General features: G+C 42.8%; 1 protein-coding gene across 3 annotated transcripts in view; it reads right to left on the bottom strand.

Annotated features, from left to right (window-relative positions):
* The window catches only part of USP9X (ubiquitin specific peptidase 9 X-linked), a 155,091-nt gene that overhangs the window by 29,521 nt on the left and 111,633 nt on the right, over positions 1-13,937 (bottom strand). For all 3 annotated transcript variants that reach the window (XM_040423797.1, XM_040423799.1, XM_040423798.1), the window contains exons 29-35: positions 13,622-13,768; positions 11,673-11,880; positions 10,411-10,631; positions 9,412-9,605; positions 6,606-6,779; positions 6,361-6,502; positions 3,713-4,463 (exon numbers count right to left, since the gene is read on the bottom strand). In XM_040423797.1, the coding sequence (XP_040279731.1) occupies positions 3,713-4,463; positions 6,361-6,502; positions 6,606-6,779; positions 9,412-9,605; positions 10,411-10,631; positions 11,673-11,880; positions 13,622-13,768 (1,837 nt within the window). The remainder of the gene's footprint in view (positions 1-3,712; positions 4,464-6,360; positions 6,503-6,605; positions 6,780-9,411; positions 9,606-10,410; positions 10,632-11,672; positions 11,881-13,621; positions 13,769-13,937) is intronic.

Genomic DNA, 13,937 nt, shown 5'->3' with positions numbered 1-13,937 from the left:
GAAGATCCAGTGTGTCTGATGTCTGGATAATACAGTACAGTACACTAGTCTATTGTACTGTATTTTACTTACACACCATGGACAGCAGGATGCTTGAGAAGGCGTCCTGTTGCCATGGGAACCTTCCCCGTCTGCCACAACTGAGCAGATGGGGAAGGAGGGGGGCTCCCTCCCTCTGTGACCCCCATCCTGTCTGGGGCTGCAAAGGCACAGCAGCCCCCCGATGGGAGAGGGAGGGAGCTCCCTGACTGTTAACACTTTCAATACAGCGGTCCGTACGGACCGCGGTATGGAAAGGGTTAAACGGCTGACATCACAGCACAGATGTCAGCCGTTTATACAAGAGTGTCAGCAATGTGCTGACACTCTGGTATAACCACTGGACACCAATGAATATTCAAGAGGAGGCGGGCGGGGGATCGCGATCCCACCTGCCGCACCGCCCGCAACCCCCCCTGCACCACCCGCCGGCATAAAATTATTCAGAGGTGCAGGGGGGGGTGAAATAAAACTTTATTTGGGGCATTTTAAAGTTTGATCTCCGCGGATCAGAAACTGCAGAATTGAATTGACCTGCGGTTTGCTGCGATCGCCAATACGAGGGGGGTCATATGACCCTCCCCCGCCCGGTGTTGTGACAGGATGCCCGCTGAATGATTTCAGCGGGCATCCTGTTCCGATTAACTCCCGCAGCACCGCAATCTCGTTTTAAACTCATGACGTACCGGTACGTCATGGGTACTTAAGGACTCGGGAAACATGTCGTACCGGTACGTCATGCGTCCCTAAGGGGTTAAAAGGATAGGGGCTAAGGGGGTAATTTTTCAAACAAATACGACTAAGGCTACTTTCACACTGGCGTTTTGGCTTTCCGTTAGGGAGATCCGTTCAGGGCTCTGACAAGCGGTCCAAAATGGATCAGTTTTGCCCTAATGCATTCTGAATGGATAAGGACTCGCTCAGAATGCAATAGTTTGCCTCTGTTCAGTCTCCATTCCGCTCTAGAGGCAGACACCAAAACGCTGCTTGCAGCGTTTTGGTGTCCGTCTGACGAAACGGAGCCAAACGAATCCGTTCTGACACACAATAAGTCAATGGGGACGGATCAGTTTTCTATGTCCTCCATTGACTTTCAATGGTGTTCAAGACAGATCCCTCTTTGCTATGTTAAAGATAATACAAACGGATCCATTCTGAACAGATGCAGACGGTTGTATTATCTGAACGGATCTGTCTGTGCAGATCAATGACGGATCCGCACCAAACGAGAGTGTAGAAGTAGCCTAAATTAGACGTACAGTGGCGATCAAAATTAGAGAACAAACACACAATTTCTGAAATGTCAAGGTCATTGTGCAGTCCTATGTGAATATATCCTAACGAGTAAAATAGCAGTATTTTAAGATTTCATAAAATTGTATTTATTCTAAAGCACAGAATAAAAATGTAAATGAGAAATTTAAAAAGAACATTGATCTAAATTAGAGAACACTTTCAGATACCTGCAAGTTATTGGTGTTAATCTGGCAACTGGTGCTAATTTCCTTAATGATCTGACAAACCCTATTTAACTGGCAGCCTAACTTTCCAGTTTTCACCGACTTTGCCAAAATGGTGTGCCGTTCCAAAGTGACTGAAACCCTCCGGCAGCAGGTTGTCCAGATGAAGGCCAAAGGGGTGACCCCATCAGCCATAGCAAGAGAAGTTGGTCGTTCCAAGTCTGTGATTTCTAGAATTTTGCATCTTTACAACATCACAAACTCATTCAAGTCCCCCAAGAAGGCTGGTCGGCCTCGAAAGACAAATGCAAGAGAGGACAGGATAATGCGGAGAATCTCCATGGGTAATCGTTTCGACACTGCAGCTGGAATTGCTCGCCAATTCCGCACTGAACAGGGTAAGGATCTGTCTCGTCATTCAGGGTCTCCACGTTTAGGAGCATTTGGACTGAAAGCCCACTCTGCACTGACCAAACCTCTCATTAGCAGAAAGAATCAAAAGGCTAGACTCACCTTTGCTGAGGAGCATGCTGTGTGGACAGAGGAGAAGTGCTCCAGAGTTCAATTTAGTGATGAAAGCAAGTTTAATTTATTTGGGTCTGATGGGAAACATTATGTTCGTCGACAAACTGGAAAAAGACTGAACCCAAAGTGTGTAAAGAAGTCAGTGAAAGATGGAGGAGGAAGTGTCATGGTTTGGGGAATGGTTTCTGCAGCAGGAGTTGGACCTCTCATACAGCTACATGGCAGAGTGAATGCAAGTGTGGATCAGAACCTTCTTCAACAACACATGGCTCCTTCCTTGCGTTCATCACTCAATCAGCGAGCAATGTTCATGCAGGACAATTCCCCCCCATCACACATCAAAACGGGTAAAGCAGTTCCTTAAATCTGAAAACATTGAAACAATGAAATTGCCAGCCCAAAGTCCTGATCTAAACCCAATAGAAAACCTCTGGAAAATGCTTGGTGACAAAGTTATGGTCAAAAAACCCACAACAGTCACAGAACTGTTGAAGAGACTGGAAGAAGAGTGGAGCAAAATCCCACCAGAGAGAATAGTGATGTCCTGTGGCCGCAGAAGTGCTGAAATCTAGGGCCTGTACACGTCTACTGATTGGTGACTGGTGCAACCTTCAGAAAATTTTGTTTCAATCTTTCTCTGTGCTACAGTCATTGCTGTTCTCTAATTAGGATTATCAGGTTTTTTGAAAAATAAAGGTTTTATGTTAATATACTTTGGTTATTTTGGAAAGCACTGTTTTAATGGCATGGTGTACCCCTTACAAAAAAAATTCAAATGATGTAGATTACATTATTTATGAAAAAAAATCAAGTGTTCATAAATTGTTCTCTAATTTCTGGTGCAGATTGTGGTGCAAAGGTCCTTTGCTCCCCAATCTGCGACTTCACCCCGCTCATGCCAGGTCTAAAAAAAAATGTGGCGTGGCAGGCCGTCTCATTTACCATTTTCTAAGCCTGTTTGAGGCATAGAAAATGGTCTAAATGTATGACAGCTATCCAATGGAACTGCTGAAAAAAGGCAGCAGCAGCTCTCTTGCTACCTCTGGCAGTCTCACAGGAGTTGATTGTGATGGGTAGGCGCACCAGCAGTCAGACCCCTGCGGATCAGACACTTGTGTTGTTTAAGTGGAAACTCCCTTTAAGGGTACTTTCACACTTGTATTGTTGGATTCCGGCAGGCAGTTCCGTTGCCGAACTTCCTGCCGGATCCGGAAATCCGTATGCAAACGGATAGCATTGGTTTCCGGATCAGTCTGACAAATGCATTGAAACACCGGATCCATCTCTCTGGTGTCATCCGGAAAAACGGATCCAATATTTATTTATTTTTAACATTTTTAAAGGTCTGCGCATGCACAGACCAGGAAACCGGATGCAGTTTTCCGGAACACTTGGTACCGGATCCAGCATTAATACATTTCAATGGATCCGGCATTCCGGCAAGTGTTCCGGAATTTTGGCCGGAGAAAATACCGTAAAAGTGACTGAACCGAAGACATCCTGATGCATACTGAACGGAATGCTTTCCATTCAGAATGCATTGGGATAAAACGGAAGCATTTTTTCCGGTATTGAGCCCCTGTAACGGAACTTAATACCGGAAAACTTTAACGCAACTGTGAAAGTACCCTAACAGAGAGACCATAAGATACACTATACAAATATCTGTAAGGTGAAATACAACTTACCTGGGGGAGGGTTCAGGTAGACACTGTTACAGGTTAGTAACTTCTTTACAAACTGGAAATATTCTAAGCTGAACTGCATTCGGTTGTGCATGAACTGCACATTTTGCTTGCGTACGCTGCGCTCAATAGCGGATGGCATCTTGATCTGATGGGGTTTTGAGGTGATTGTTAGTTCATTAATATATTTGATAAGTTCGTTGTCCTTGTCTAGAGTGTCCATGCGCTCATAAAAAAGAATGTAAGCGTTCCACCACCTCTTCTGACGTCGGTACGACATTCTTTTCATCATGTGATCAAATACTTCCCCCATGTACTCGCCCCCAAAGCACTGGTTTTTCATTTCCTCATCATCATCCATTTTGCATTCTGTCACATCGCCATCATCAAACTTATACCAGCGGTTCTTTTCGCCATCTCCACCATTTCTTTGGATGATGTAAGAATAGTAATGACCTCCACTGGCCTGCCCACTGTGAACCAACACCCCTACTAGCCTGTACTTGGTGCTTCCAGCAGGCTCGTTTTCAGTTTGTTCATTGGGGATGACTTGATTTTCAGGGTTTACGTCGTCTCCCTCTAATTTTGCTACACCAGCCACTGTGTATGGCTCCATATCTAGTTCACGGGGAAACTCAAAATAGTCATTGAATTTAATTGCACATTCCCTTTCCCAATCGTAGTCAAAGCGTTTTAGCTGGATGGCTAAAACAGGAGGCAACTTCTTTATTAGCAAGCGCTTCACTGTATCAACCTGGAGACACAAAAACCTTCGTTAGAGATACATTTCCAACTTCCCTTTGGCAAAAATAGTTCTCTGACTACATTATTACATTGCCCTGGACAAAGAATATAATTGAATGTATTTTTCACTCCATAAGGCTACATGCACACGAACGTTGTTAGTTTCCATGTCCGTTCCGTTTTTTTTGTGGATAGGATGCGGACCCATTCATTTCAATGGGTCCGCAAAAAATGCGGATAGCACACCGTGTGCTGTCCGCATCAGTGTGTCCGTTCCGTAGCCACGCAAAAAAAAATAAATAAAAGAGAACATGTCCTATTCTTCTCCGTTTTAGGCATTGTTACAATGGATCCGCAAAAAAACTGATGGCATATGGATGTCATCCATTTTTATTTTTTGCGGACTGCAAAACTCATATGGTCGTGTGCATGTAGCCCAAGACGTACATTTCCCTCCACCAAAACCGGGGGAAAATGGCAGTGTGTTTTATAGAGCAAATACTGGTGAGCGCCTCCATTATGTAAGAGCTCACTAGTACACAATACGGCCAGGGAGCGGTGAATACAGTGCTCCTGGTGCTGGCTGTACTCACCATTCTCTGGTCTTCTCCGGGCACCGCACTGTCCTGACTGCATACAGCGTCAAAGTCATGTCACAGCGCAGGGAGGCGCCTAGAGACCTGGAGAAGACCAGGGAGTGGCAAGTGCAGGAAATGCCGCTGGATCTGCAGAGTGGCGGCACGGTCAGCAGCTGGAGAGGCAAGTTCATTTATTTAATGCCTGATGGGAGGCTGATCTGAGGTCTAATGAGGAATTGGGGTATGATCTGAGGTCTAATGAGGAATTGGGGTATGATCTGAGGTCTAATGAGCAATAGTGGTCTAATTTGGGGTCTGTTCTGAGGTCTGATGAGGATTAGGAGTCTCTGATCTAGTCTGATGACATTTTATTTTCTTCCTCTAAATACTAGGCGCTTCTTATAGAGTGATTAATACGGTATATGTTTGTGTATGTAGGGAAGCACCTAAGCCAAGATCTGAGAAGATCTCTACTTCCAATGAGTCACAAAAAGAACATACATGTACAATGCTTGGTTATTTCCAGCAGTCCCACAAAAAAAGGAGGCAGGAAATATGCACGACTGATACTCCATTTAAACAGAGGAACGTGGAATGCCCTTTATCATAATTGGGGGTCCCCAGACGTTCACACTTGATGACACTTATACCATATCCAATGAATAGGGGATAAGAGTTGTCCCTAATACACTGGCTTGAAAGCAACTGTAAACGATCAAACATGAAAAAAATCTGAATAATGAAAAGCGGTTTGGTGTCAAATGTAGCAAATAAATTAAAGGAATATTTCCATTGTTGTCCATGTGCCCCTAATCTCTGATAGGTGCAGGTCCCAGAGGTAATTAGAATGGAGGCCGCAAAGTGCCAGAGGGCACACTGCGTATGCGTGGCTACCCTCCACTCATTTCTATGGAAGCGCTGAAATAAGCCGAGCGGGACATTTGGTGTCGCTCTGCTATTTTTGGAAGTCTCATTGAAATAAATGGGAAGCACACCATGCAAGTGTGGCCACCGCACCATTCACTTCTATAGGGATTACAGAAATGGCCGAGCCAGCGCTCTGCTATTTTCAGCAGTCCCATAAAAATGAATGGAGGGCTTCTGTATGTCCCATTAGGGCACATGCACATTATGGAAGCATTTGATCCCAGCTCGAAACCAGACCCTGGAAGACTGGCCATTGGACAGAGTGAGAAGTAGAAAAAGTTTTCCTTGCAGGGAAAGTTCCTGGCCGTCCACAGCCTCCCTCAGTAGTAACATCTTATGTCTTTTCTGCAAATGAAAATATATGTGTAAATATCTGCTATGTACATCATGCAGAGAACTTACCTTTTTGTTGCATTTTTCACAGTGATAAGCGTTTGCCCCTTCCAGCAAGTCTCCTTTGACATATTGTTCCATTGAGTCAAGCAGGTTTTGGTGGTTTCTAATATCTACATTCAGGGTTGTAAAAGATTCTTCACATTCGTACCTGAAAAGTTAGAAGATGGAGGTTTCAAAGCCTTATAAAATCAATTTTTGCACTGGTGTTAGGGGAACTACATTTTATTCAAGTGACTTATCTAGAAACTCACCTATGAGGACATCCTTGGCAAATTTTTTGATCGGCAAAGGAACCTCCTAAGACTTTGCTTAACATTGTTGGGTGACCTAATGCCTTTAAAGCTTCATCTAAACTGTCAACCAGAGAATTAAAAAATTCTAAGGCATCATGTTGCTCTCGAAGGTTAACGGGTTCTCCCCAAAGCCTGACATAGAGATGAAAAAAAAGTTAAATAGAAAAATGAACCCGTATTTTACATAATGATACATTTAGAGTTTGTATAGCAGATTACAATAAAGCGCCCTCAGGTCCTAAGAAGTACTCACACAGCACATCTTAGGGCATGGATTTCATTTCAGTCACTGGTAAACAGAGCAAGGATGAAGATCATCATAGGGCAAATCACAGATCTATTTCTTTTGGATTTTAGGCAATTCCAAGATGAAAGATTTGTTTAAAAATACAAAACATCCAAACAGTCCAGACTAGGGCTGCAGTAAACTATTATTTTAGAAATCTAGTATTCTATCGATTATTTTTACGATTAATCGAGTAATCTAATTAGAAAAAATTTGACTGTTTTCCTTTATAAACACTCATCAGACCCCTGCCATCAGTCCCCAACACCCTTTGTTCTTCCCTGTGCGATCAGCCCAAGTGCATCAGCTCCACTATCCCCCAGTGCCTCCAGCTCTCCCCCACCCCAGTGCCTCCAGCTCCCCCTATTAGCCATGTCCCCAGCGACAGTACTTACCTCTGCTGTAGGGGCGCTGCACCACAACTCATCCATCTTCTTCTCTGCGCGCTGCACTGCCATCCTAACGTCACACAGCGTCGGGTCATACTGCGCGCTTACGTGCACTATGACCTGACGATGTGTCAGGAAGAAAGTGCAGCGCGGTGCGGGCCGGCGGGTGACCACGGAGTGGTAAGTAATTGCAAGCGATTCACTCCCGCTCCGTGGTCACATGACACAAACGAATCCTTGATGCAAAAAATTTGCATCAAGGATTTTTTTCTGTCGAATTACTCGATTCATTCGAGTAAGGGCTCATGCACACGACAGTTGTTGTTTTGCGGTCCGTTTTTTCCCCCTCTGATTTAAGTCCTCTTCCGTGCAGTTATTACACAAAACATATCCGTATGGTTTCCGTATGCAATCGTTTTTTGCGGATCGGAAACAGTAACTTATTAATCACCAAACACATGAGCAATATGGGCTGGGCATAGCATTTCTACAGTATGGATCCGCAAAATACGGATGAAATACAGACGTGTTCCATATTTTTTGCGGACCCATTGACTTGAATGGGGCCTCAGACCGTGATTTGCGGACAATATGACATGTACTACTTTTTTGCAGAACGGAAATACGGAAACGGAATGTACACCGAGTACCTTCCGTTGTTTTTGCAGACCCATTGAAGTGAATGGTTCCGCATACGGCTCACAAAAAAAAAAAAAATGGAACGGAAGCAGAAAGAAAATACGTTTGTGTGCATGAGCCCTAATAGTTTCAGCCCTAGTCCAGCTAAATGCATGGGCAGAAGTATGACTGCATATGAGACCCTATCTAGTCGCTAATATGAATGGGCAGAAGTGCTCAGCTGAGCGCCACGCTCCTTTGATTCTTATTAGTTCGACTTTTCTGGTCCTTGGAGGTACAGAGATAGCGGTGTTCAGGCATATAGAAAGTCTAGGTGGAAATTTATCAAACCATGCTTTCCAAAATTGTCTTTCAAAAGGGCTTTTTGACCATTTGCACCAAATTTATCAACCACGCACCATTTGACAAATTTGGCACAAGGTACGCCAATACAGACTCAAGCAAAACTGACTTCAAATATGACTTATGATGAATCAACTCCAATGAGTCCACCATACACCGCTCGTTATGCTTTTGAGTCAGTCAGAAATGTAGGGGCACAATGACTTCTGCCGCTTAGTTTTTCGGTTAGGGTCTCAGCACCAACTATGACACATCAAGAGTTGTTTTTTTTCCATAAAACAATAGGTACCCTTATAAAGTTTACTTTGTTGTACATGTCAAGAGATGCGCAAGGCATGTATGCTTAAAAGGGCACTGCACACAGGGTTTGAATTTAACCTTGCTGCATGCATCCCCACTCCTCACAAAAACAGCAATTATAAACCTATGATTAGAATAATTGGATTTTTTGTTACTTACCGTGAAATCCTTTTCTCTGCTAGTTCATTGGTGACACAGCAAAGACCTTGGGTATAAGCTGCTACCAATAGGAGGCGGACACTAAGTAAAAAATGTTAACCCCTCCTACCAGATATACCCCTCCTGCAGGCACTGAGCTAATCAGTTTTAGCCTAATGTCCATAGGAGGCAGACATCTGCTCTTTTTTTACTTTTTATTTTGAAGAAGTTATATTTCCAAACCAGGGTCTATTGCTAGAATATGCCATCCCTTCCTGATAAGTGGAGCCCCAAATACAGGACCCGTAACGATCCTCAGAATAAACTATGCTCTTTTGGAGATTTTACCGGCATAATGTTGGTCCCATCCACCTGCTCTACAGGGGAATAGAACACAGCCCAATTCACCTGTTGTAGTCATTAGCACAGTGAGGATGAGCGAGCGTGTTAGTTCCAGGAGGTCAGGCCCCCACAAACATAATTGTATGGCATATCCTAGCAAAGAAACCTCTAGATTTTTTTTTTTTGGCACAAATGAAAGATCACACAGAAATCTTAGCTTCTTTGTTTTCTATTGCAAAGAGCAAAGTGAAAGATAGAAAGCCAAAGTTATGAATTCAAATGCAGGATACAGATCTATGACATTAGTACCATAGCACATATAACTAACCTAAACTGTTTCCAGAAACCTCTTGGGACATAGTACTGTAACCTAGATGCTGCCAAGTGGCCAAATATAACTTGCAGATGTCTCAGCACGCCAATATTGTATTCTTTTCTGTCCTCCGTTTTGCTCAGTGAGGGCTTGTCTTCGTACTGGTGAGGGTAACCAAAGACATCATCCCCCCGCGTGTCTACATTACTCTGTCAAGAGAAAATAATTCTGCTTTGAGATTCAGTGTTCATACTTGTTAGTAGTCACAAAAATAGGTAAATAAGTTAAACGTTCACTTATGCTAGCTTGGTGGGAATTAGTTTATTTTTTTAAGCTCAGGAATCACTCCTCATACAAAGGACCAAAAATACTTTTTCTCCAAAATGAAGCAATGGATGGCTAAGTGAAAGGTGTTATTATATTCAGCTGAGCTATGCCGGGTTTAATTAATTGTCAATTTCCTGCTAAGAGACTACCTTTAAAAGGGGTTTTCCTACACATCGCATTTATCAGCTATGTGCAAGCCGCTGTTTCTCCTCACTGCACAACCAAAATTAGGTGCTTGAATGGATTGGAGGGTGAGAATACACCCTGCCGCTCCATTCAAAGTTTATAGAACTGAAGGAAACAGCCAAGTGTTAGGGGGCATTTACACCAACAGATTATTTTACAGATTTTCGGACCAATCAGTGGTCAGATGGCCATTTACACACACACACACACACACACATCTTTTGTTATACACACCAACTATTGGTCTGATTGGACAGAAATTGGTCAGATAATCTGGACTCTAAATGGGATGTCCATGTAAATGCACAACCACTGCTCCGTCCCTCACAGTAATTGTGCAGTAAGGAGAAAGAGGGTGATTGAGAACAGTGCTCTAGTGACCAGTTGAGGTCCCAATGGTAAGGCCCCCAATCAGACATTCATCAGTTATGCTGTTGGTAGGTGAAGAAACCATTGTAAAATCAAAATTTGCTCCATGGTAAGTAAGACTGGTTAGGCTACCTCATTGTCTTGTTTTTCATCCCCAGACATGTCATCATCAACATCACTGCCAGTGCCTTCAATAGCAAGAATTCCATTCCTGATAGCAGGTATCATATATAACTGCTGGATCACAGAGTTCATATAACATGTAGCACCAGCATTTTTCAGCCCAACAAAGCCCTTGGGCGGTCGTGGTCCAACTGGGGGAAGGTATTCCCACTCTGTAAGTGCTTCACAACCTATATGGTAGAGGAAGATTGAGAAAGTACATAAACATCCTACAACTGTTAACAAAAAAAGACAAACCCAGAAATTATGTTCATCTATCCTTCGCTCATTGTGTCGATTCCTCAACTTTCAGTCAAGTTGATTCACATTATAAAAAGAAGTCAACCAAATATGTTGAGAAATGCGACAGCATAGAGCACAATTTTATGTTTAAGTCTTTTTAAAAGACAAACCGTAAAGCTGGTCATACGTTTTTGAGAGACAAATTACACAGCTTTCTGCTGACAATCAGTGCCTTTTCATGACATGAACGAGTCTAACAGATGCAAACTGATGGCAGATATCCATCAAAAAGTCCATCTGACGTGTAAGGTCTTTTTGGTCATTTTCAAGTGCAGTAGCAGAAATTTTTTGTGCTTTAAATCGGATTTGTAGTTTTAGCTTTGGGCTTTACCATCCAAGATGACCATCTTCACAAACAAGAACAGTAATTTAGAAAGTGGTTTATCATGAATGCATTCTGAAAGGGGAGAAAGCTGCATTTGGTAATAGTTTATCTCCAAAATGGTCAGTTTTATGGAAGTAATGTTTTAAAGGGGATGTGCCAAGTTTTCAAGTTATCCTTCTCTACAAGATAGGGAAAAAGCAGGTGATCAGTGGGGATCCACCTGCTGGGACAGGACCACCACTGATCCCTGCTGCCCTATTCATTCTCTTCAGCACTGCCAGTAATAGCCGAGTACAATGCTCTGCTATTTCTGGCGGTCCCATAGAGAATGAAGTGGCAGGGAGCATTCTCGGCCTGCCGATCGATTAGGACGAGGGAATGGGACCCTCATTCTCAGGATCGCTTGGGATCCCTGCAGTCAGACCCCCCAACGATCACTCTATCCTGTGGATATGGAATAATTTCAAAACCTGGCACAACCCCTTTAAATGGTGAAAGGCTATTGGGACAGTGGAGATTGTGAGTAAATCCAGCAACAAAAGAGAATCTTGACAGCATTTACATATTTATACAGAAATATACAGAACAAGATGATTTACATTACCTGTGTAGTACATTTCATTCAATGTATCTACAATCTGTCTGAGATTTCGAACACATCCCACAGCTAATGCAACCAGCAATTCAAATCCTGCATTTATTGTAGCTGGTGAACTGCATACTGGAATAGCTTGCTCAGCCGGAAGCTCGCCAGTTTTCATATACTGCAGATAAACGTTGGATGCTGGGAATATGAAGTCATCAATCAGCTCCTAAAATAAAAATGGACTACATTAGCATACACAATTTCTTACAACAGTCCCCAAGGATCACAACTCAAGCTCTGTTCACATCTTGTTTGGGACATATGTTTTGCTTGCTCATTTATATCCTTAAGACATATTGTTCTATGAATCTTGCTGGTTAAAAAAATCCACTAACATATCACATCCAAAAGAATTTGGTATTTGATATACTGTTCATATGCTAAAAAGTGCAAGAATCCACAAGAAGAATTCAGTTAAAGGGGTTGGCCACTTTCTGGCTACTGTTGACCAACGTGTTTTAAGATGATTACATGGCACAGACTTTGAAATTCTGTTACATTTCCATAAGTCAAAGGTACTAAAGTACTTTTTGTAAAGTTCCACATACCCTTTCCTGTTGGGTGAAGGTCAAAGCCGCAATAAAATTTAAGGCGTGTAGCCCACTGTAGCAACTTTTTAAACAATAAGCCATGCCTCTAATCCCAACCAGTCTCCTCTGTGCCCTCCACACAGTAACTGTGCTCCCTTAGTGCCCCGACACAATAAGAATGTCCACTTCGTGTCCTCTACAATAGTGATGTACCTTAGTGAAAACAGACAGTATGACGCCCATTTAATGCCCTCACACAATATGATGCCCTCTCGGTGCTCCTCATGCAGTATTGAAGACCCTAAGTGTCCCCTCACAGTAAATATGCCCCCTTAGTGTCCCCTCACAGTAGATATGCCCCCTTAGTGTCCCCTCACAGTAGATATGCCCCCTTAGTGTCCCCTCACAGTAGATATGCCCCCTTAGTGTCCCCTCACAGTAGGCATGTCTTTACAATAGATATGTCCCCTTACTGCCCCTCACACTAGGTATGCCCCTTTAGTGCCCTGATAGTTATGTCCTTGTAGTTTTGCAAAAATAAAAAAGCACTACTTACCTAGATGATCGTAACGGAGAGCATCATCCTGGAGGAGCTTGTGCTTTTCTTCTCCATGGGATGTCTCCTCCATTCAAATACACTGCATCTGCATTTTGCACTGTTTGGAGTTTAGTGCAGGTGCAGTGCATTTGAATGGAGGAGTCTGAGAAGATCTGCCTAACAAGGAGACGTGGCTTGTGAGATATAGCAAAAGGCACAGGATATCAAAAAAGGCTATATTAGTAAATGCCATATAGTCATCGTACATACACACTGGTGAACAATAGCCTGAAAATGACCAACCACTAAGTAAAAAGCTATGGTTCAAGGACACAGATAGTTAGGTTTCTAACTAGAAACCAGGCCATTTTATTTATGCCATGTTCATAACTAGCAGCTTTGACTGGGTTGGTTTGCAGCTTTTCTTTTTGGGCTTCCACAGGACGTTTTTGATGCACTTAAAAGCTTTGAAAAAAATGCATACGTTTAAAAAAAAAAAACTAAAAAAAACAACAAACACGTGGTTTTACCTCTGCATTTTACAGATAATTTATTCGGGACAGAAAAACTCTATTCATGGTGCTCTAGTGGGCTTTAACCCATGAAAAACAGACTGTATTTTCAAGAGCCCTGTTCAATGTTGATAAATGGTTGACAATTGAGGTTATAAGTGCAGCTTCCAACCACAGCATTACTGCCTGGGAGGACAAGGCATACAACAGCCTCATGTGACAACTACCTTGTAAAGTTAAAGTTTGGTAATGGTGTGAAAGATCGATGCAGACACCAACAGAGAAGCATTCAGTAAATAAGGGCCAAATATAAAGCAGCGACAATACCTTAATGAGATTAGCACCCCCTTTCTCACAGCCAATGTGATACTTCTTTTCCGGTGTTTGGAACGCTAGTAATTCTTTCGTTACTCCCAGATGACCTTCAAGGATGGTTTCCTCAATACCTGTCTCACCTGTTCTCTTCACATCATCCTTTGAAAAAAAAAAAAAAAAAAAAAAAGGCAGATATTTTCCATTAATAATATCAACTTCACACCTTTAATAGCGGTTGACAGAATTCAGCCAACAGCTAGCTCTCCCAAGACCCCATAAACACTTGGCTCGCCTGAGCTTATACACTGAACAAAAATATAAACGCAAA

This window comes from Bufo bufo, chromosome 3 (assembly GCF_905171765.1).
Source record: "Bufo bufo chromosome 3, aBufBuf1.1, whole genome shotgun sequence".
Lineage (NCBI taxonomy): Eukaryota > Metazoa > Chordata > Amphibia > Anura > Bufonidae > Bufo > Bufo bufo.
Note: the sequence above shows the minus strand (reverse complement) of the source record. Positions and strands in the feature narration are given on the sequence as shown.